This window comes from Cervus elaphus, chromosome 21 (genome assembly GCF_910594005.1).
Source record: "Cervus elaphus chromosome 21, mCerEla1.1, whole genome shotgun sequence".
In the NCBI taxonomy this organism is placed as follows: Eukaryota; Metazoa; Chordata; class Mammalia; order Artiodactyla; family Cervidae; genus Cervus; species Cervus elaphus.
Genome location: NC_057835.1, coordinates 38,008,974 through 38,033,584, shown reverse-complemented (window position 1 = coordinate 38,033,584; position 24,611 = coordinate 38,008,974). Strand labels below are relative to the sequence as shown.

Below are 24,611 nucleotides of genomic sequence, written 5' to 3'. Positions count from 1 at the left end.
ATGTTCGGCTTTCACATAATTGGCTGAGGGCTGTCAGTTTATTTAAAAATCCTGAGAAATTGACCTGTTGGTGTCACCTATGTCAGGCTTTTTGTTTCGATTCTTCATTTTGACAGGTGCCCAGTAATCTTTAGTCTGGGAGATTTTACTCACTTACCTTCATAGGAAGTTTTCTTAGTAGAGAAAAAAAGTCGTCTTTTTTTTTTTTTTTTTTAAATTGACGAGTGCAAGAAAAAGCCTGTAACTTCAACTTCCCCAAAATGTGCTTAAGTTGTGGTCCCTGGAGTCTTCTACCGTTTCGGGGCAGTTACAATAGAGCCTCTATCTGGGCTCAGCCAGTCTAGTATGCTAACGGCATTTCTAAGGAAAAGCTTTTAAATCCCAGATTCTTCTGCTGCTAATTGTGTGCTACTCCTTTGTAAGGCAGGTAGAGGATCGGGGCAGGCAGAGAGGATGCTGTTTTTTGATCAACATTATCTGATGATTCTGTTTGCCTCTTGGAAAAACAATCAACTAAGAAGTATCTTCTGGTATTGTGCTTTGTCAAGAAATTAAAGGGACATCTTAGGTCCAAGATACCATCCCTTTTAATTGGTGGAAATTGTTGTTTTAAACACACATTCATGTAGTCCTCCTGGATTTGCAGATGAAAAATGTTTCTACTAAACAAAAAATAAGTAGCTTAGAACATTAATAGTTGAAAGTTAGTATTTAGCATGTATGTAATAAGAACATGTAGAAGTGTGGTGAAATAATACTTCCTCTTTGCAAAGTAGAAATTATAATCTTTGCTTTCTTCAAAATATAGGGGAAATTACTTGCATTCGAAATGCCAAAAATGAAAGATTCACTCTGCTTTCAATCACATACCTATTCAGATGGGTGTAAGCAGAAGTCATATCCCATAACTGGTCAAAGCCTTAAGGAAATTGATAAAAGCTTTCCCTAAATCCAAGAGAAAATGTAAAACTTTATCTTAGAGTTAAGAAAGAAATGAATTTTGTAAAGCTTTTTAGAGGTGATAGTAAACAAGATGCAGATATCCATCTGTGTTCTCAAAGTGTTTAAAATCATGTAAGCTCAGAGTAAGGACTCAGAAAGATGAGGGTGACATTGAAACTGCCACAAAGGATTAACAGGAATCGGCAGAGCTGTATGGGGTGAACTGATGAGAAGAATGTTCTAAGTAGAAGGGATATAGAACAAGGATCAGAGATTTGAGTGAAGAAAATGTCAAATAAGGAAAGTATAATATAGCCTAAAGAGATAACTGAATGTCATGAATCTAAGTTTGTTCATGAACCTGGTCATTCACTTAAAATTTATCAAGTGATTACTGTTCTGTGCACAAAGATGCTTACATATTAATTATTCTTTAATAATAAATTTAATTTAAATATTCTTTTAGATGCTTAAAATTGTAAGGAAGATTGACAGCCATTGCCCTACTTATTAACAGTTTAAAAAAATTCTATCAGCATTTTAAAACAGTTTGAAGAACTATCAGCCATTGCTTGGTTAAGAGAAATATGAGACATGTATAATTATGGAATAGTAGTCAGCAATTTAAAAGATAATACAGATGATTAATTGATATAAAATGATATTTATTCCATATTGCTGAGTGGAAGAGAAAGTGGCTACAAAACAGGTACCTGGTTTTATTTGCTTTTTTGGTATGTGCTCTGTGCTTCAGTCTTTTAGTCCTGTCCAACTCTTTGTGACTCCATGGACTGTAGCCTGCCAGGCTCCTCTGTCCATGGAATTTTCCAGACAAGAATAGTGGAGCAGTTACCATTTCCTACTCCAGGGGATCTTCCCGGCCCCAGGGATCAGACGTCTGTCTCTTCGATCTCCTGCATTGGCAGGTGGATTTTTTACCCCTAGCATCACCTGGGAAGCACTTTTTTTTTTGGGGGGGGGGATGTATCACCTATCAAAATTTAAGCTTTCCTATGAAAAACATGAGGAAGGCTGACTGAGTGAGTAGGACCAGGAAGAATGATGGAAGAATTTAACAGTGCTTACTTCTGAGGGATGGAATTGAAGTTTATTTCCTTTATATATTTTTCTGTTTTTCATGAATGCTGTACATAAGCATGTATCATTTTACAATCAAACAAGATAATAAATGTATTTTCCTAAAACTACTAACTTTTTAATACTACAATGACAAAACATAAAAATATTAGCAATTAATTTCCAGTTGGGTTGACCCATTCTTTCATATTAAATTCTGTCAGATAATCTGGAAGGTTTCCTTCAGTATCATCCATGTGCTCCGCCCATGTAGAAAAGGAATAGGCAGAAATAAGGTCCAACTTAGAAAACAGAGAGAAAAAGACCCATAAAAAGTTATCTCTTCCTTCTAAGAACTTACTACCTGCTGGGATACACAGACGTGATCTCTGTAAGCCTTCATTTCCTTATCCATCAAATGTAGAGGTTCAGGGAGGGTTGGAAATACCATGGGCTTTCCTGGTAGCTCAGCTGGTAAAGAATCTGCCTACAATGCAAGAGATCCTGGTTCAATTCCTGAGTTGGGAAGATCCCCAGGAGAAGGGATAGACTTGCAGTATAGGGGCCAGACACATAGTAGCTCTTAATGATTGTTGCTTCTGTTATTCAGTGAGCTCCAGAGCATACGTCAGGGCTGACAAAGAAAAGGAACCTTGCCTTGACAGGTGAGAGGGGCGAGACGAGGCATTCCAGCAAGCAATGGACACAACCGTTATCAGTGAAATAGGGACGTGGAGACCAGGCTGAGACGGGCCTGCCAGGAGCATGTGACCCCTCCAGATGGGCTGTGAAGGAGAGACAGACATGGCATTGGATGGGCAAGGTTAAGGCTCAGTAGAGAAGCCCCTGAATGCCCATTTGCATTGGCATATATTTAGTGTTTCTAACTTAATTTTTCCTAAGCATCTATTAGGGCTTCCCAGGTGGCACTGGTGGTAAAGAACCCGCCTGCCAATGCAGGAGACTTCAGGGACGTGAGTTTAATCCCTGGGTTGGGAAGATCTCCTGGAGAAGGGCATGGCAACTCACTCCAGTGTTGTTGCCTGGAGGATACCATGGACATAGGAGCATGGTGAGCTATAGTCCATAGGGTCACACAGAGTCGGACACAACTGAAGCCACTCAGCACACACGCAAGCATCTGTTGATCACCTTCTGGTTAAAAGGCAGATACAGAAACAGAAGTGAAGTGTATTACCTGCCACCAAGAAGTTAACCCTCCAGAGTGGAAATTGTATTTCAGGGGTGGGGTGGGAGGCGGGGTGGACAAAACCTACTCTGAGAGAACTGTATCTGACAGTGATTTGATGCACAGGCTGGATTGAAAGGAAAAGGACTAGAAGCATGGTGAATCCATGTTCCATTCTCATAGCTTTGTTAGAATTCTAGTTCCTTCCCTTAGAGAAAATTCTAGTGGCACTCACTTGTACCCTGTCTCTGCAGCTCTTCCCACGTTTATGAAGCCGTTCTGGCTATATCTGCATTTCGTTTATTTTTGTGTCCTTAGCGCCTAGTATAGGTGGTCAGTCATTATTAGTTGAGTACATAACGAAATAATACAGAATGTGCATCCTGTAATATATAACATAGACCATATTAATGCTATATAATATTTTTCTAAGTAATATACAAACAACCAAAAGATATTCTCTGTGGCTTGAAATGTTTAATCATAGGAAAAGGGGGTGGTGAGACTGGGAGTCTCATAGGAAATGAGACTGTGAGTATGAACAGAATTTTCCCTTAGTTTTCAGCCCCCCACTCCTTTTCCCTCTGCTATTGACATGCATTGGTTTGGGGCACACTAGAGCCCCCTGCACCCCCATGCTAGAGGAAATTTACCAGATAAGACAGTTCACACAAAAGTAATGGAGCTTAAGTCATTTACCCTTACCGGAAATCTTTGTCTTATAAAGGAAGATTTCAAGGGATGGAATTTCAGAGCCCCTGATACTTAGAAGAGAAGAGAGAGCTTTTTGAGTAAGAAAGTGCCTCCTGAGAGGTCCTCACTCCCCACTTGAGGGGCTGACAGTGAGGGAAGGTGATGATGGAACCTTCCTTCAGCTCATGGGGAACCTATTTTTTTAAGTGCCTACATCCGGTTCTGCCAACTTTTCTCTTGGGAGTCAGCAATAATTATATGGCAGAGGAAATCAGCGTGGAACATTTTTATTCACTTATGAACTGAGGGTGTTATTCTGAGCTACACATTCTTTGATACAAAATTGAGTCTCTTTTACCAGTATAGTGTCATCTCGCTGTATATGCTAACTAAAATTGACAAATTGGTCTCTTTTAAACTTTCAAATTTTACTTACCACCCCTGCAAAAAAAGAGTCACTTGAAAAACCAATTACATTGAAATATGTTTTTAAAGATTATAGACAAATGGCTTGAAGGTCAATGAAAATGAATCAATAGGCATGGAATGATAATAAACCAGAACTTCCGTTTGTTGCAAACACTGAATTTTAGAGTGAAACATTGTTTCAGAGATTAAAAAAAAAAAGAGCTCTCTTAAAATATGACCTGTTTAATATTACAACTTTAGTTCATTGGTTTATGTATGATCAAAACAGAAATAGTCCATGTAAATGAAAACTTCTAGTTAAATGCTTGGTGAATGAATTAGTATGTGATTAATTTTCTTCAAATGGCAGTGACAGTTAAAAGAAAGTGATTGCAGGAAAGGATAAAAGGTTTCCTGGTTTGAGTATGTTTCCGTGCTTCTGGCAGCAAGTTTGTAATAAAAAGAATGATTTTTATAAGAATGTGATTATTCACAGCAAGACTGGAGTTGGTGTCACTATGAAAAATCCTTCTTTGGTAGATACTCTCAGCAGGAATAATACATCTAAAAGAAAGGCAACAGGAATTACAAAGAACACTGTGGCCAATGACAAATTATGTTTGCAAAATGATGGGCAAACCCATTGAAAACTGAGAAATCAGTTCAGCAGTAAATCAAAGACTTATTCTTAAGAATGATCCTGACATTCAAAAGATGACGTTTATATTAGACATGTGCTAAGTTTTCTTTTTTTCAAAGCTCTGAATTATTATTTTGTACATTGTCAGCCTTTACTGTTTTGTCTTACTACTTGATTTTAAATTACATGATACAATTAAAAATATGATATTTTAATGAAAAACTATGTAATACAATGTGACATACTATGAAACATTTGATGCACTACCCTATTTTGTATTTGAAGGTATGTAACATTTTCACTTATTTCTCTGCAGATTTGTAAAATGCCATATCTTCTTATATTAGCTGAACTATAAATGAAGCTATTATATTTGGGCCAAAGCTTTCTGTGTATAGTATCATGTGGTAATGGTACAGAATGCACTGAAATGTATTTTGTGCTATTGCACAAAACATAATCAATAAAAGATGGATCTTATAGAATTAAATTATTAGGCATTCACCATATACCTTTTCACTTGGTGCTTTTTATTCACTGTATTTTTAAATTTATTGTATTTTTAAAGAAAGGAAAATTATGTGTTGATATCATTTGATCAAATGTAATAACTTGCCATAATTATCAATTAAATGAATCCATTACTTTTAGAGACACAATGCTGAACAATTTCAGATAAGCCCATTTCACTTTAAAAACTTATTTTCAGTTCTTTCTGGCTTTGATTAGTAAGCCTTTCTTTTCCTCACCCGAAGATGGAGGATGTGAATAAAGACAAATATATTTAATATGACCATGTGGTAAAGAAGGTATTCATGGTTAGAAAGAAGGAACTCCAAGCAAAGTGAAACTGACATATTTATTAACACTGTACCACTCGCTAAGAAGAAACCAGCTTCATGCCATTCCTTTGGGATTCTTGGAGAAGTGTGCTGTGGTGGTATTATCATGCTATCTCACTTCTAATGAGCACATTTTTAAAGGAATTAATACTATAAGAAAATATTACAAATTTGAAAACATGTTCTCATCTTTAATTCATTAATAAGAAGCTTGAGAGCCCTATAATTTTTATTTAGTGATCTTAAATATTTAGTATAACCTTGTACATATATGAAAACATAGCGTAAGCACTTTATCTTCTGCCTTAACATGCCATCTTCACATACTTTTCAGTAAAGATTTTATCCTCTAAATGTTTTATAAATACTCAGCTAAACAGAATGAGATTGAAATAGCTAATGTCTTGCCTTTGCTGAAACTGCTATAATTCGTCTTGGGTTTCAAATACAGGTAGTAGAGATATTCTAGAAAAATATCTCTTTTGTTTAGATAATCCCTACAGGATATTGTAACTTTAAATGCATTAAAATATTGTTTCTCTAAGTAAGAAACAATAATTAAAAACAGCATGTGTCTCTACAAGTTGCATCTTATTACCAGATCTCAAAAATTGATGTTAAAATTCCTCTTACCTAGTTTGAGATTTTGAAATTGTTTTTATTTTTTTTTTCCCTATTGGCTTCTATATTTGTGTCATCCTACTCCTATCAAAATAGAATGGGATATTTAAATATTGACTTATTAACACGTGTTGGCACTGATGCTGTGCTGAGTAGATAGTTTTAAAGTGGGAATGTAAAGATAAATTTGTCCAGCTGTATTTTAATTCCTTGTGTTCCCCAAACTGTCTAACAGAATGAGGCAGATTTCAAAAACTCCCTTTGTTCTCCGTCTCCTGTGCCGCAGCCACGGGTAATCTGCAGCCTTTTCTTTTGCAAGGAAGCGTTGTGTGGGGAAGCAAGGGCGATCCACAGGTCACAAGGTGCACCCCAGACAGACATGACAGGTCCTGCTGCTGAGAGCCAGACTAACAGAGCTGCGGCCCCCACATCCTCCTTTCCAGGTGGCCCCTGCCACAGGCATGCCACCGGTCCACGGTGACAGGCACAGGGACCCAGCAGTGCTGCGACTTTTCGTTGCATCCACTTGAAGTGCAGTGCGGGTTTGGACACAGCTTTAGGAAGCACACTACAAGCACATGATTTAGACTTGCTCTTTAGATTAGTGAGTCTAGATACACAGCACGTTGATTGAACAGCCTCCTTTATACAGAGCAAAATATCCCAGTAAAAGCCAGGTTTCTGCAAATTTACTAACAGACAGAATGTCTTTCTTTCCTGTTTTAAGCAAAGTATGTAATTGATTTATAGTGTTGTGTTAGTTTCAGGTATACATCAAAGTGATTCAGTTACACATATATTTTTTTCAGGTTCTCTTCCATTATAGGTTGTTGCAAGATATTGAATACAGTTCCCTGTGCTACGCCATACAGACAGAATTTCTTTACCGCAGAGCTCAAGGAGCTGAATCTAATTATCCATGAATTAGGAGCAGGACTCTTCACATCTTTGCCATCAATTAGTTTGCTTCTGGACCACCCCTCCCCCCTCCATAGAACTTCCAAGTCACAGAAAATCTCTAGAGTTGACCCATCTTACCTTATTTTTCCAACGAAGTTATGCAGATATCTAGGCAGTCGGGAGTTATTTCCAAACGCCACATGGAAATCACTCCCTTAAAAACCTCTGTCACTCAAAGACTGGTCACCCTGTAATGCCATCTGTACAATTTAGATTTTTGATTAGAAAGAGGATAGTGTGAGCAGATCCACAGGGAGAGTCTTTTGTTTTTTCTTTTAATTTTTCAAAGCACTGTTAATCACTTGCCTTCCAGACAACTTACGTGAGTGCCTGCCATGTGTGTTAGTCGCTTCAGGTGTGTCTGACTCTTTGTGACCCTGTGGAGCCCGCCAGGCTCCTCTGTCCATGGAATTCTCCAGGCAAGAATACTGGAGTGGGTTGCCATTTCCTCCTCTGGGGGATCTTCCTGACCCAGGGATCAAACCCACATCTCTTATGTCTCCTGCATTAGCAGGCAGGTTCTTCAGCACTACCTGGGAAGCCCATTTGAGTGAGTTGTCTAAAAGCACTAGAAATACTCCTGTACTCCATATATTATAGTTTTCATATTTAGGAATATAAGGAAAACGTTGTGATAACTTGCAGATGTCTAAGGTGTTAAGCTCGTTATCTTATTGTTCGGTGGAGAGGTCAGAGCAGTGGATGTAATTGCTTGATGACAGAAGGGGACAGAGAGAACCCAGCCACTGTGTCCCTAGCCAAGTCCAGCAAGTCTCAGTGGGCTCAGTGATGCACAGACACAATGAAAATAGTTCCTTCTCTGGGGATGCTTTTTCTTTCCATTTTTACTTCATAAAGGAAGGTATTGAAACAATTAGTCGGCAGTATGGTGTTCGTTTTCTCATGGTAAATTTGGAAAATGGAGCAAGTATCGCTTCAGTCAGCAGAATCAGGACTTATATAACTCAACTTCTCCCAAGACATGTTTGTAACATTTTTATATTGTTCTCTTTCATAACGTGCAGACTGCCTCCAAGTCTTCAAGTCTGTTTATGCAAAGCCTGCAGGTTTACTTGGAGTTTATGTTTCTAGTGTCAGGTTCAGGGGTGTAAACGCCTCAGCATCCTGACTGTGATGTCACTGTGTTTGGCATAGAGAATAAGACCCATTGTAACTGTCTTAATTCTTTTCATTAATTTTCCTAAATGAACATGAATGGCATGGTGTGTTTTTACATAATTATGGCACAAGTGAGAGGCTTGGGGGAAAAGTCCAACCACTACGGTATCAAAGCAGAATAAATATTTGCAGAAAAATTCTGCCATAACTTAATATTTTGCATATGAGCCCCTGTACAAAATCTGAGTTATCCCCGGAGCTCAGTCCAAAAGAACATGTCTGTGGCCCAGCCCTGGAAGGCCAGAGATGATGATGGATCGGAAAGAGGTCAGTTTGAGTAGCAGTGCCAAGAATAATGACAGAAAGAACCAAAAAGGCAGAATAACAGTGCAACTAGAGTTCTGAGGGAGACCATGCCTTTGCTGCATGGCCGTGAGATAGGACCCCATGTGGCTTTCTTCCTGCTCCCAACACTGGACCTGGTATTCAGCTGCTTCATGGGTTGGCAGTTTTCCCCAGCCATGCATGTCAGCATTTTATAATCCAACCCCACAAATGCTGAGATGTCTGTAAGCTGAGGGCCCAGAGTCACTGAAGCTTGCCGATTTTATTGATTTTACTGCTCTGTGAGAAGCACAAGCCGTGGAACATAAAGGGAATCCATACAAGGCTAAACTTTGGGCTTTGGGTTTGTGGTGTTTATCTGAAGGATGCTTGCTTATAGGAGCCTTTTCAGGTACAACAGAGCTTGCAGGCCAGTGCCTGTGGACTCAGCATCATGCGTCCCTGATCATTGCCACCTGTCCCCCTCCACCGTGCCTGTGACCAAATCCTTGTTCCTAGGCTTTGAGCCTTCTAGTAGGACATGTGGCAAAGTCTTGCTAATACCTGTGCTCTCATTGCCTACCACTGTGCTCTGTCCCCTCCACCCTTGTAAAGACTGAGTTTTCATGATGGCTTTCCTCCTGGGATAATTTCTCTCCAAAGTGCCGATCATTTGGAGGCCAGGTGAAGGGGTGGGGCTTGAACTGCAGGATGGAGCTTGAACCTCCGAGCCCTGGGCCAGAAGAGGGGCAGTGGTGACAATGCTGGACCCCCAGGTGGGCATGGGGCAGACAGAGGTGAGGATACATCCTGGAGCAGGAATCCCGTAAACATTAAGCAACTGACAAGCCAGCAGGGGCCTAGGTTGTGGAGTGGGCAGTTGTCTAAATTGTGCAAAATCCAGGGATACTGGGGAGAAATAGTGCTTGGGGATCAAAGGCCTGTATAGTGTCTCAGCACTGAGGTTACTTAGCTTTTCTGAGTCTTCGTTTATTTGCAGCCGTAAAATAGGCTGTAACATTCAATACTGTTTTGTGTTCAACATAAATATCAGTAATTCAGCTCAACAAGAAATAGGAGTCTTGAAATAGTGTGAGTAGGAGCAACCATGGCCTGCCTCTGCAGGTGTGCTAAGTCACTTCAGTCATGACTGACTCTTTGAGACCCCATGGACTAGCCCGCCAGGCTGTTCTGTCCATGGGATCCTCCAGGCAAGAATACTGGAGTGTGTTGCCATGCCCTTCTCCAAGGAATCTTCTCGACCCAGGGAACAAAATCGCCTCTCTTATGTCTCCTCCAAAATCCATGGAGTTCTTTACCACCACACACATATAGAAAACAGCTCTTATTGGAGTTGTTAATCATCCTTCAAGGGAAGGAAAAACCCATTCTTCATGGGATAGATAGACTGTCAAGACAGGATACCTTCGTAATCCAGTGTCAGTGGGTGGTGTATTCCTGGTGCTTTAGGACTTCTGGAAAGGGAGGGACTGAGCTTAGGGTGGGAACAGTGGGCCCAATGCGTTAGCAATGTCTAATTCAGTAATAATTATGAAATTTACCTAGTGAAGGATAACCACAACTTTGCCTGGCACTGGCTTGACTCTTAGAAGCTCTTTGAGGGATGTGGGTATATGTTAAAACTGGTTAAATAAAAATGTTATTATATACTCCTCTAGTATTGACTTGACATGATGTAAACCTTTATACAAAAACATTGATTTTGACATCCCTTTGGAAAGCCATGAACAACAAATAGTTCTCTGCCTATCTCTTGATCCCTTTCCAGCCTTACATCAGTTCTCATATCTGTAGTTTGGGGGTTAAAAGAAACTGTGTTTAAGATCTTTCCTTCCTACCTCTGAGACCTGTTGATTAACTGCACAGAGTCCCTTTGCATCTGTGGGGTATTTTCTAGAGAGAAGGATGGCTGGCCTCCAAAAGGTCACCTTCCCCACCCTCACACTGCAGCCATTCAGAAGTAGAGGACCAGCACTGACAGTCCCTGTCACCTGCTGGTCCATGTAACTCTTCCCCTTCTGCCTCAGGGCCTTTACACTTGCTCTTTCCTTGGCCTGCAAAGCTGTTTCCCCAGACACTCCCACAGCATTGCATATTCCCCTTGCCTGCTGTATTGTTTCTCCTTAGCACTTATCACTGTCTAACAGATTGTGCATTTTGCATATTTTCTTGTTTGGATGTGTGTCCCAACTGGAATGGTAGTTCCAAGATGGTAAGGATTTTTGTGTTAAGTGGTGTGTCCTTAGCATCTACAACAATACCCAGGACAGGTATTCCTTAATAAGGAATCAGACACAATAATAAATAAATGATCACCCTTTTAACCCAAAGCACCCATTAGCCAGTTTGGATCTGTGTTGAGTGCAAAGTCTATCAGGAGACAAGGAAATACAACTTCACACCCCTACTTGAGACCCCAAGCCTGACACCCATGTATGTTTGGGGTTCCTTAGGTATCTCAAGCCTCAGCAGGCCAGAATAATGCATGACCAATTAATTAATTAATACTAAATTGGTTGAACTGGCCATGGGAGGCCCCTATGTGGATGCTACCCCAAGACTTGGATTCGGTAATGGCTTGAATTCCTTAAAATCTTATTGCATACTTTTTGGAAGTTTATTTCAATTACATTTTCAGCACATTCAGTCTTTTGGGAATAAAACTGTATTTTCTCACGAAATTATATATATTCTGCACTCTGTGTATTAAGCATCTAATTAAGGTTTGTAGGCATAGATTTTGGCCCCTGAAAATATAGAAAGCTTCCGTTATTGTCTTCAGTGTCCACTGACTGTTGCAGTGGGGCTTTAAACTTTGTTGCTGTTATTGTTTCATTGGTTTCGTTTCTTCTCCTACCCCTCCGTTACCTAATTGTCTGGGTTTAGAATAGATTTGCAAATGAAAAGCAACCAAATTCAGAAAGCAAAAATGGAAACCTCAAATTAGGCTGTTAGGAAAACAGGCAAAAAGCTGGATGTCTTCTGAAAAGTGAGAGAAGGGAAGCCTTATCGCCATGGAGGAGACAATTTCAGGATATCAGAATGCAGGGAACTGCAGTTTTCTAATTTAACAGTAAGTACACTGAGCACAAGTTCACACATTTCAGGGCTCAGCTGAGAAATGAAAATGATATTTCAGTATTTTAATATTCTCCATTCTTTGAGGAGTGAGTTTTTTATGGGTAAGCATCAAAATAGTAATATTATAGTTTCTCATTAAAATTTTTAAAATACACAGCTTATTTTCCAAGACATTCATACCATTATTTGTAAACTCATAATAGTGACTTATCATCTTTCATATTGTTATTCAGTCGCCAAGCCATGTTATCAATTGCAAGTTTGTGCAACAGACTACTTGTCTATTGTTAAGTAAACTGAGAGCCCATCCCAAAAACACATTTTACATAGACGCTTTAATGATGTTTCAATTCCTAAAAGCGCCAACTAGGCCCTTTAAAAATGCTCTTGATTTTTAAATCTATTCCTTATTAATCTATTTTTTATTGGAGCTTTATAATATGTGTTAGTTTCTGCCATACAGCAAAGGGAATCATCTGCACGTGTATCTCCTCTGCTTTTGGATTTCCTTCCCGTTTAGGTCACCACAGAGCACTGAGTAGTTCCCTGAGTACGTTCTCATTAGTTATCTATTTTTATTTAAATCGTTCTACAAAAATTCTCTGGCTAAGGTATATTTATGGCTGATTCCTCTTGCTGTCCACCTCATACTGTCAAAACATTGTTCATCGATTATGCTCCAACAGAGAAAAAGTTCTAAAAAAAAATTCTCCAGCTAAACAGCAGGGTTTTGTGGTTGCTGTCACACCAGACTTTGCTTTAATGAGATCATTGTGAAGTGAGTTTGGTTATCTGCAGGTAAAAAGGCTGGGAGCAGTTGACCCTTAATTAGAGTAAACCAAGATATTGAACAGTACTTCAAATGAGGGCCCAGCCTGGGAACAAAAAGCCTTGAGGAAAGCTGGCGGGAGAAAACAAATGCAGGATTCGGGCGGACAATAGCCACGGTAGAGTCATCAACAGTCATTAGAAGATAAGGCTGCTCTGTTAGTAATGGAGATTTACAACTGCATTAGCGTAAGAAAAGCCTCTTAACACCTTGTTTTTCCAAAGCATTCTTCCCACCCCTAGAATTAACCAAGTAACTTTGGGTCAGCTTTGATTCCTTAAATTCAATTCTTTTAAACATATCTTTTCCTCTTCTGATTCCCCAGCTTCCTCCCTCTCTCTGTTCTTTCTCCCCAGAGAGAAAAATCCTGCATTAACAGCACCGAGGCTTTGGGGGGTTCTGTTTGTTTGCGGGAGTACCCTTTTTCGCATTTGTTTGTGTTTTAACTAACCACACACCCTAACAGAGTCGTGTACCAACAGCATTTCTGTATTTCTGTCTAGATGAATGGCTAGATGGTAGAAAGTCACGATTTAGTTATTCTTTCAACCCAGAATAAGTATGTTGTTGAAAAAACACAACTATCTTTCACCCTCCTAATTATGTATAATAACTCGAAGAAATTTCCCATCGTGTTTTGCAAGAATGACCTGTTTTTAAAATCTTAAATTCACAGTCCTGCCTGCGAGGCCTCCTAGACTTTTATTCCTTTTTTTTTTCTTATCTGGGGTTATGGACCTCAGGAGAGCAGGGAAGGGTTACAAGGTCAAAGCCTTTTCCTCCTTGGAACTTGCGGCTTGCTGGGAGAGGGTTGCCTGGAAAATAGATGCTTTAGAAGGAAGAGGTTGGGGTCAGGATTTTAATTCTGTTAAGCAACAGCTGGTTTGAGTTTCTTTCCACTTCTATCTCCTGCTCCCTTCCTCACAAATCCGTGGAGAGAAGGAATTTGTGCAGAAGGAACTGGCAACATAAAAATCCACCTTCTATTCCTAGGGTGCTTTATCTCCAGCATCTTTGTTACACATTGGATGTCAAGTACTAGAGGGATAGGATAGATTTGATGAGGTGAACTCTATGGGAAAGATGACTAGAGCTTTAGTCCAAAGAACCTTTTAAAATACAAGATGCACGCCTGCCGATTTCTTATAAGATTTTTTTCACTAAAACTCTTAATGGAAATAAGTGTCAGAAAGGCCACTGTGGTATTTGGAGGCTGACTGCCAAGAGAAGAATCATGGCTAAAATATTAAAACATGCCAAGTGCGTATTATTGTTTCTGGACTAGAGACCATATCTGTCTCCAAATTATAGTTTGCCTTCATTTGTTCAACAAATGTTTATTGAGTGTTGCTCTTCCCACAAAGATGCTGGAGGCTGGGGCACAGCAGTAAGATATAGAAGTGCTTACACGTGAGCAGGTGTATCAGTGTGAATCCGTCCAACTGGGCTTTAAGTACACCCGCTATTCTAAACAGTTTATGCATGGTGTGGGATTTTAAAATCAGGTCTGTTCCAATCATATTATTTTATAATCAACTCATAAATCCACTATTTAAAATGAATATGTAATAACAGAAAAACAGTAAAGGGAAAAAAAAAGTTAAGTTTTGAAAACAGTAGAAGAAAAAAAAATAAACCTCATGGCTAATTTTTTTAGATTGGGAAGTCTCCCATGCTTTTTTCCTACACACACCCACACACCCACACGCGCGCGCGAGCAAAATAAAACTCACATCTCTCAAATCAATGGCAAACTAGTAACAGATTTTCTGGTCTGGGCTCCACGCTGGCCTCAGGCTGTGTTGGTGTGTGGCTCGACAGCAATCAAAGGTCATAATTTCATTGGCAGTTAGCATCAGGTTTAATTTTTCTAGCATGTTAGATTTACCGAAATGTCTGGTTTCAGTTACACTTCGGGCATTGACTGAATCAGCTCGGAGCAGTGTGATGTCTTCAGGTACCTGAGGTTTATGGAACACATATGCTAATTGTTTTCAATCACTTTCCTTTCTAAACACAAAAATGTGTTTTCTGAACTTGAGTAACAGTAGTCCTTATTGACATTGCTCCTTTCTTACATTGAAAAAGGACCCACAGTAGGTAAAAATGTCAATTTAACAAGACTGCCACCTACTGATTGACGCGGTTGGCAAACACTACCAATTTCAGTGTTTGGTGGTGGTTTTTTTTTAAATAGCTATGTATGGTTTACCCCAAAAAATGTAGATGCTTTTTGAAAATTAACACGTATCAATTTTAATTGTGTTTTAGGAATGTGACCAAGTTCACATAGACGATGTCTCTTCCGATGACAATGGACAAGACCTAAGGTGAGCCCATGATTGGGATGCTATGGGCCCCGTGTTATAGTTTAATTGCTCAGCTCATTAAGATGAACTTTCTCTTTGGTTAACTTTGGGCTTTTCTTGCATCTAAATAGCACATATAACTTTGGAACAGATGGCTTTCCTGCTGCAGCGACCAGTGCTAATTTATGCTTGGCAACCGGTGTGCGGGGCGGTGTAGACTGGATGAGAAAGCTGGCCTTCCGCTACAGACGAGTAAAAGAGATCTACAATACCTACAAAAATAATGTTGGAGGCAAGTGACTATAACCAGTAGCTTGCTGGGTTGGCTAAGACAGTCTCAATAAAATACTCAAGAGCATCACACATTTACATCACATTTTTTGGGGTAGAACAGCTTTTGCTAAGAGTAGTTTCATCTAACCAGTGATTATTCTGCAGTGATTGAATGAGAGAAGTAATAGACTTAGAACCAGCTGCCCTGGCCAGGCTAATCTAGTCCTGGCTCCCTTTCTTAGCAGTGGTGTGAGTTAGTAAACTTACTAGAGTAAGTTTCTTGACCTCTTGCCTAAAGGACTTAAGAAGAATCATAAAGCATCCTTCTATCAGGTAGATGCTTGTATTAGTTCATCTTTTGATTGTGTTTCTAAAGGACTTTGGTATGAAAAGGAATATATTGACCTCCCTGGTGGCTCAGATGATAAAGAATCTACTTGCAATGCAGGAGACCTGGGTTCAATCCCTGGATTGGGAACATCCCCTGGAGACGGAAATGGCAACACACTCCAGTATTCTTGCCTGGAGAGTTCCATGGACAGAGGAGCCTGGCGGGCTGCTATAGTCCATGGGGTTGCAGAGAGTCAGACGCGACTGAGCAGCTACCACACAATGAAAAGTTTAGGGTGGTGCTGGTTTCTGGTATGGCTAAATTCAGATGCTCTGGTGACGCAATCAGTAATCCTTCGCCTGTGATTTCCTTTGGGGTCAGTCCCTCCCAAAAGGTGGCAAAAGTGACCACCAGTAGACCCAGACTTCTATTCAACCAGTCCAGCACCTCCATGGGGTAGAGAAACTTCTTTCCCAATAGAGTCAACAAAAAAGTTCCAGACATGTTCAGCGGCCAAGCCAAGGTCATATGCCTATTCTGGGAGCCAGAGGATAGTGTTGTGTCTCTGCCCAAATTATGCAGTTGGAGGAATAGGGGTGAGTAGGCTCCCTCAATAGAAGAGAGGACTTCTAGAACTAGAAAAAGGGATGCCGGGAATGCAGAAACAATAGATGTCCCCTACAGTACTAAATATTTGTTGAATGATGTGTTAAAAATTGCTTAGTACATGTAAAGCTTGAGGGCGGTATTAGAGTAGTTTTAAATGTTTATTGTTTATAAAGTTGGCAAGACTCGTTGGTAAGGAAGTAGTTCCTTTGCTTTTAAATCCACAGGTCTGCTTGGTCCAGCCAAGAGGGAAGCCTGGTTGCAGCTGAGGGCCGAAATTGAAGCCCTGACAGACTCCTGGTTGACACTGGCTCTGAAAGCCCTCACGCTCATTCACTCCCGGTAAGTTGTCCCCAAGTCACTTTGTAGGGCCTCTGCCTGAAGACAGGCTTTGCTTGTTCATTTTGGAGACTTATTTTTCAACTGTATTTTTTTTCTTTCTGTTCTCATAGAACGAACTGTGTGAATATTTTAGTAACAACTACTCAGCTTATCCCAGCATTGGCGAAAGTCTTGCTATATGGTTTAGGAATTGTATTTCCAATAGAAAATATTTACAGTGCAACTAAAATAGGTAAGCTACTTTTTAATCATTTATATAACAGTCAACCTTTTGCTTTCAGGCTAGTGAACATGCAAGGCAATAAATAGGATTTTATTTACAGAATTCTAAATGTCAGAAAACTAGAATAATGTTTAAACCAATTTTATTGTCAAAAATGCCTTTAGATATCAAGAGAAATATAAAGCATAATCCATGTAACTGAACTCAGAAAATTTTACTTCACTGGCTGACATTAAAACTTATGCATTTTACTGTAGTCAACTTAGCATCATTTTCAGATTATTATCTTATTTTTATTCTCTTAGGCAGCATCAACAAAAATTATTTTATAAGCTAGAACAAGTACTTATATAGAAATATACAAAGCAGAAATAACTAATAGCAGCTTTAATTAGGCAACTCCAATAAATTATTATTACTGGAACTTTTTTTTTTCTGCTTTAACATGTGTAAATGATTGAGTTCTCATGTTTGTTATGGGGATCAAAAAATTAGATTCTTGCAAGAAGAAAATGTAGTTAAGAAAGATTACTGTGAAATTTACTTAAAATATCAATCAAGACAAAACAAAAGTAGGAATTAAAAGAAGACATGGCTCTTGTTCTTAGGGAATTCACTGTCTAGCGGAGGAAACAGACAACAACATAACTGTAGTATGACAAAATATTCAGTGGTATATAAATGAACATTTATCAAGTATTTACTAGGTGCCCAGAATTGTACTAAACATTTTACATATTAAAGTCCATCTTTGCAACCTTTTCATTTTACAACTGAGGAAGCTAAATCTCAGAGATGTAAGTAAGTCAGTTTAAGTTAATAGCTAGTAAAGTTGAGGGTTAGAGTAGATCTCTGAGTCTAAGGCCCAGCAAACCATTCCACACACTGAGGGATCCTACCAGTAAGTGCCCAAGTGTACACTTCAGTGGGTGAGCATTCAGTCCCACTCAGAAGGAGGCAGAAGGGCAAGTGTCAGTGAAAGTTAAAGGGAAGGTATGACATTAGAGCTGGGTATAGAAGGGTATATAAGAGTTTTTATATAGGCAGATGGCTAGTGAGAACAAAGCAACAGAGAAATTAAAATGTATTCCCTGCTGAGGGACTTGTGAGTTTTCCTGGGTGATTAACATACAGTGTTCATGGGTAGCTGGCAAGGTAGATTTGGATTTTAAGTGGCCTTATATGTTGCTATGATGAGGTAAATGTTATATAATTGAGTCCTAGGGACAGAGGATGAGTGTCCTGGTAAGTGGGAAGAAGGTTGTTTCTGGCTAAAGAAAAAGGGGCAAAACAGACTATCTCTGACTTGTTCTTCTCTTCAAAGAATTTACTAAATTATCACTAAAAAATTACTTGTTTAGTTATTTGTTCACAGCCTCCTTGATAACTGAGTCTGTCTGTATTATTCATCATTGTAGCCATAGGGCCTAGCACATAGTAGGTACTCAATGTTGAATGAAATGGATGAATATATGGTTGTTTATTCAGAAGAAAACTGACAATAGAGGTTTCGTTTAGGCAACTGCATCAGTATTGACACTATTAGCTGATGGGGAAATCAGGTTTGATGACAAAAATAAGAGTTTGATCCTACTTATGTGAATTTGAAGAACTGTAGGATATTCAAATAACCCTATAAAGTTGGAAATAGTTGGAGTTTGAGAATGACTGCTGCCTTCTGAGAAGGGCCAAGAACAGAAAACTAGAAGACCCTTATAAAACAAAGAATTCCTAGTAGCCTGATATACCCAGAATTTTTACATGTTCTCACATAAATTAGTAATCAATTTCCATTAACTCAGGTCTTTATGTGTATCAATTAAGAGAAATCATGTTTTGTGAACAGGGATCCAAGATAAGGTTTTATTTAAAGGCATATGAAAGAAAGAACATATTCCAAATAAGCATATAATATACAAGGGATAGTACTTAACTTCCTAGAAGGAAAGGAATAATAGTATATTACATGTTCTGCAAGTTGAAGTTTAATCCCAAATAATCTGAAAATGTGAGGATAATAGGAAATTATAATAACAATCAAGAAAGTATTTTTAATGGACATATTGTTTGCAATATTGGAATTTTTTTCAGTATAGAATAAAAGTTCAATTTAAATACTGTACAGTGGTAGAAGTGATCTCAAAACCAGTGGTAGAATCACATTCCTGTGATTTTTTTTTTTTTACTAATAAAAATAGAGACTGAAACTCCTGTTAATTACTGCTAATCTTGCCATCAAATGAGATGTAATATGGGGATCAGTGCAGAAAAGCCAGGGATTTTTACCGTAGGCAAAATGGCAAAATCAGAGAAGGAAAGGGACTGGTCTCTCATTCAGCAGAGAGCTGTGATGTTCTTTCAGACAAAATGGATACATCAAAATCAAAATTCCATGTAAGACCTCAAATTAACCTCTAAAAGTGAACTTCATCATATTAATTCTTATTGTGTATTCACAATGAACCTTGGGTGAGAATTTGTCCATCACAGCTTTATTTTAAAGTCACATTGAGTTTACCTTCCTTTTCCTGTGAAGAGGAAACTTTACAAAAACATGTAAACATTTCCCTCTAAGGGGGAAAAGAAAGTTTCATGACATCCAAGTGTTCGGTTGTATATTTTTTTGCAGTGAAAACCAGCCTTTGTATTTGTTTCTCAAAGTGATTTAATATTTCACAGGTTAGTGAGCAACTACAGAAGCATTGAAATGACATCTTTGAATAAGGCTGGCTCCATTTCATTCTGTCAGATGCAAACTAGAGATTTTAGTGCAAAATACAAATATAAAGCAGACATTTGTTTAAGCAAACAAGCAATTTGTTCGTGTGTATATCTGATCCTTATTTGAAAGAGGTACAGGTCCCGCTCAGCCATTCACATCTGAAAACTATAAACTGTCCCATTGTCCATTAAAATGACCTTATTGGCAGCCCTGGACTTGGAACCCCAGTTCCTGTTCTATGAAGCAACAATGACTGCATTAACCGCCGGGATGTGCTGACAGCATAGCTGCCACTGGAGCCCAAACTAAGTCTTGACATGGGAAAGATAATAGGCAGATAAAGGTATCCTGTTACCTTGATCCCGCTTTTCCTCTAGGAAAGTGTTTTACTGAACATTAGATGCCTGGGTCAGGCAAGCATGCTCTTGGAGGGCCCCAAATTACCTGACATTCATTTCAGAAATAGTTTTCCAAGAATATTTCCAGTCAATACATTTGGCCTTGGGGGGTGTCTTTGATTCAAAGAAGTATTCCAACCTGAAAATGAAGGGATAAACTACATCCAGTGTTTGATTTCTCTTGCCGTAACAAAACCAGTCCTTCAGTTTTGTTCATCCTTCTCAATGGCCTGTCAGTCAGATATTATATTCAGTGTTTGATAGACCATGAAACATTTTTTAAATCAAGTTAAAATATATTAGCAGAATGGCATGATTTTGTTTAGTCTCAGCTCAGAGTGGGCAAAGTACTACTACAAAACAATACTTTCTCTACCAAATTTATACTGTGAATGACTAGATCCTACTTTTTAATAAATGAGTCTGGGAGGAAAAAGTACTAAAATTGTCAATTTCCCAGGGACAGGATGCCACGTGGGTAATTCATTTACAGTTTTTGCTGTATTGTGCTGTTCTGCATACTCCCCAAATGGCATGTAAAAGCATGCTTTTCCTAGTTCACACAACTATGATAGAGTTGGATCAGAAGCATAAACAAAGCATTTTATATAAAAAGTTTAAGTCCTAGAGTGCTGACTTACCCAAAGTTTACATTTTTTTATAATTTACTTTTGTTCATTAGGAAAGGAAAGCTGTTTTGAGAGAATAATTCAGAGGTTTGGAAGAAAAGTGGTGTATGTTGTCATAGGAGATGGTGTGGAAGAGGAACAAGGGGCAAAAAAGGTGAGTGTTCCTCACTGGTGTTTCTTGTGCCCTTTAATTTTTCTTAGTCCTCAAAATTCTGAGCTGGATCATTTAAACACATTCCATTTCTCTGAAACAGATTGTGAATGCGTTCAGAACTGTAAGCACTGATCAAGGGCAGAGTAGAATTAAATCATTATTGAAATAATCTTTTTGAAGAGTGATATTCACAAGTTCAGGGGTCATGGATGGTTCATCTTCACAGAACGTGGACTTGGGGAACAGAAAAGGAGGCTTAGCTCTGCATCTGTCACCTGGAATAGAGACAGCATACATGCCTGCTAATGCCAGCATGCCCCTCTCTGCACCCATGGCAGACATCACCAGGTGATTAAACCTTTGTTACCTAAGCCTGGATGTAGCCTATGAACCTTCTAAACATCAATTCAGAGAACCCTCTAAACATCAGTTCAGAAAGACCCTACCAGCTGATGAGAGCTAGGATGCAAAACTTTCTGCCCTAGAGTATAGTATCTTCTTTTGATCACGAGGTCAGTGAATTAACCCTTTGGGGATGCGCAGAAAGGAGGAAGGAAGCAGACCTAACTATTAGGTCTCTTAACCCAGTTTACCCATCATATTTCTTTCTATTTTTCTGCATCCCTGCAAGTATAATTCTGTCATTTCCTTTAGCAAAAGCTTTCTCATGAATGTCCTTCATCACATTTTAAAAGGGAGAAGGAGAGGGGACCACATTCCTTAGCCAGGCATTCAGGGTCTACACAATCTAGTAACAACCTACCTTTCAGGCTCCTCCACTCTTGCCCCTTAAACACTGTAGGCACATTGGTCTGCTTACCTTCCTTTGGCCACACCCAGGGCTTCCTCCCTGCTGTTGCTCTTTTCCCCAGGGCCTGAATGTCACTGTCTTCCTCATGTTTCAAAATCCAGTTTATGTACCACCTTTTCTGTTTCTATTGTTTGTAAGAACTCAGTTATAAGTAGCACCACTTATTCTATAATTGGAGAAAGCGAAAAAAGTGAAATTGTTTGTCACTCAGTCATGTCCGACTCTTTGCAACCCCATGGACTGTAGCCCACCAGGCTCCTCTGTCTATGGAGTTCTCCAGGCAAGAATACTGGAGTGGGTAGCCATTCCCTTCTCCAGGGGATTTTCCTGACCCAGGGATCAAACCCGAGTCTCCAGCATTGCAGGAAGACTCTATACCATCTGAACCACCAGGGATGTCAGTCCTTAATTGGAGAAGCTATGGGAAATAATTTGGATTCTTGAGCCAGACAGCCTGCATTTGAATTGCAGCTCTATCATTTACCAGCTCTGAACAGGTTACTTTATCCTTCTCTTTCTTTATCTATACATAGGGACAATAGCAGCACCTAGCTCGTGGGGCTATTTTAAGGTTTAGATTTAGTTAACACATTATTGACTGTGAGACTTTTGCAGAATCTAGCAACTGTGGCTGGCAATTTGTTACCTAAGTGAATATTGAAACACTCTGGTCAATAACATTCAAGTAACAAGAGATATATTGATATGTCTCTGGTAAATAAGTTGTTAAGATATAAAACAGAGCCGATACCTATGAAGTATGCAACAAGTGGCAGCCATTATTATTAACTATTTGTGCCTGTCTCAGCAGTTAAGTATGAGCTCCTGAGAGGTAGGAATCTTATATTTTGATTGACTTTTGTTTGACCCTCAGTCTTCATTTCTTTTTTACAACTCCCTAAATCTTGGCACAGTCATGCTCTAATATTTCTTAAGTTGAAGAGCTTTAAATATTTTGAGATTAACCAATAGGATAATTTTTTCATCTCTTGCCCACACCCTCACTCATAGAAATGACAATATATGTCCATAAAGGAGGCAAGCTCTTCTGGAATATGACAGTATATTCCAGAAATGGCACCACACAATAGATGGAGTATGGCACATGGCCAGCCTCGTTACAGAGTCCAAGAATGGTAAATTCACCTTCAGTAACCCTGAATTCCAGTAAAAGCATAGAAAGTGTAAGTCGCTTAGTTGTGTCTGACTCCTTGTGATCCCATGGACTGTAGCCTGCCAGGCTCTGTCTGTGGAGTTCTCCAGGCAAGAATATTGGAGTGGGTTGTTGCCATGACCTTCTCCAGGGGATCTTCCTGACCCAAGGATTGAACCCATGTCTCCTGCATTGCAGGCTGATTCTTTACCATCTGAGCCACCAGGAAAACCCACCAAAGCATAGAAACTGACCCTAATTCTATAAATAATAGATTATTTCTCATATTCATAGATACACCATATGCCCAGGATTACAGTGTCCCCAAGTGTGATCAGCACTGGTGGAGACCCACCCACACTTTTTAAAAACTTGATTCTAAGCAGTATTTGCCATCTAAGCACTCACTCTGCATTCCAGCTTCACCAATGGCCATTGTCATCAGGTACATCTGTTAGCCCTTTGGGCTGTCTTCATAAAAAGAAATCTTTCCTAGACTAAAGAAAGTGCCCCAAACTCAACCCTGGAGAGTTAAAGAGAATATTTGGTGCAAATCAAGACTCAAGTCTTTTTCCTGAGAAAGCCTCTGTAATCCCCAGCCATTTCTAGACAAGACCTCCTAGTGGCGATGGGAACATGGAATAGTTTTGCACCTCTGAGCATCATAGAATTGAAGAACAGAATTGCATGCCAGGATGGCCCAGGGCCAAGGTGTGAAATGTGCCCTCCAAGCTGGTCCTTCTCCATCTGGTATTCAGCAAAATATTTTAAAGAGAAGCCAAAATGTGGCTTTCTAGCTTGTGGTAGACAGAAGAATGTTTATGAAAGTGATGACTTAATATGAAAAAAAAAAAAAAAAAGACATAAGTCAAGTCTTTGGTCCCCAGTCGAGGATTCTGTAGACCAGTTTCCTCCTAAGCCTTTCTGAGAAGTTTTCTTTCTTAGATATTTGTGTGGGTGAACACAACATGGAAAAAGAAAAGGAATTACTGGTTTGATGTTAGAATTGAAAGTAGAAACAGTACTGAGAGTATTTGTTCAGCAGTTAAAATTGTTTCCACTGTTTATCCCTTGGACATATTATTCTTTTTATTCAGGACAAACACACATACCTGTACCAAAAAAAAAAAAATTAGACAACTGCTTACAAAGAACATCCTCTTTAAATTGTTTGACCATGAATGAGAACTTGGAGCTTCAACTTTGTTTTAGTTTCTTGGGATAAGTGTTTGTGATCAGTGCAGTACTCTGTTACAAAGGAACTCTGCACTTGGAGACCTACCAGCTTGGAAACTCTAATGAAACTGTAACCCGGAGTTGTAAGATCTTTATGTGTGTTTGTAAATTGTACAGATTTTTCAGAAATACTCAGATTTCTAAAAATTGCACCTGTGATTCAGATGTCACAGGAAGGTGAATACTTTGGCCAAGATCACATGGCTTGAAAGCTACCAAACTAAGATATGAAGCTGATTATATCTTTGAGATTCCGCACAAAGTTCCTTCAAATTATAAACTTCACTTAGACATCTTAAATACGATTTGATTTAAATAATTTTATAGTGTGCAGTGTTTATTTCCTTTTGGGAGGTATTTAGAACTGTGTCAAGTGTTCTCCCCATTTTACACTCATGATTAAAATTTTAAAAATAAATCACTAATTCTAGTGTATAATTTGGTTCATAAGCATTTCAGATTACTAAATAAGACTGACAGTGAAACAGTGAAGTGCTGCAAGAGTGAGTACTAAAATGATTTGCAAAATCAAAACATTTTGCTTTTCTTCTAAATCAGTTTTAACCATTTAGCTTGTGTCTTAGTTTCCTGTGTCCTTTTAAAAATCTAGTACAACACTCTTGCCTCCTACCGGTAGAGATGTCTTTCATCTCCCTAAATGATGTTCTTTTGCTAGAT

The 24,611-nt window shown here is 39.1% G+C and overlaps 1 protein-coding gene across 11 annotated transcripts in view; it reads left to right on the top strand.

The window, feature by feature from the left end:
* EYA1 (EYA transcriptional coactivator and phosphatase 1) overlaps nt 1-24,611 on the top strand; it is a 181,010-nt gene that overhangs the window by 147,454 nt on the left and 8,945 nt on the right. For 6 of the 11 annotated variants that reach the window (XM_043880359.1, XM_043880353.1, XM_043880357.1 and 3 more), the window contains 5 exons: nt 15,018-15,076; nt 15,187-15,347; nt 16,493-16,607; nt 16,718-16,839; nt 20,633-20,733. In XM_043880359.1, the coding sequence (XP_043736294.1) occupies nt 15,018-15,076; nt 15,187-15,347; nt 16,493-16,607; nt 16,718-16,839; nt 20,633-20,733 (558 nt within the window). The remainder of the gene's footprint in view (nt 1-15,017; nt 15,077-15,186; nt 15,348-16,492; nt 16,608-16,717; nt 16,840-20,632; nt 20,734-24,611) is intronic. The other 5 variants (XM_043880350.1, XM_043880348.1, XM_043880349.1 and 2 more) reach the window with 1 other exon arrangement.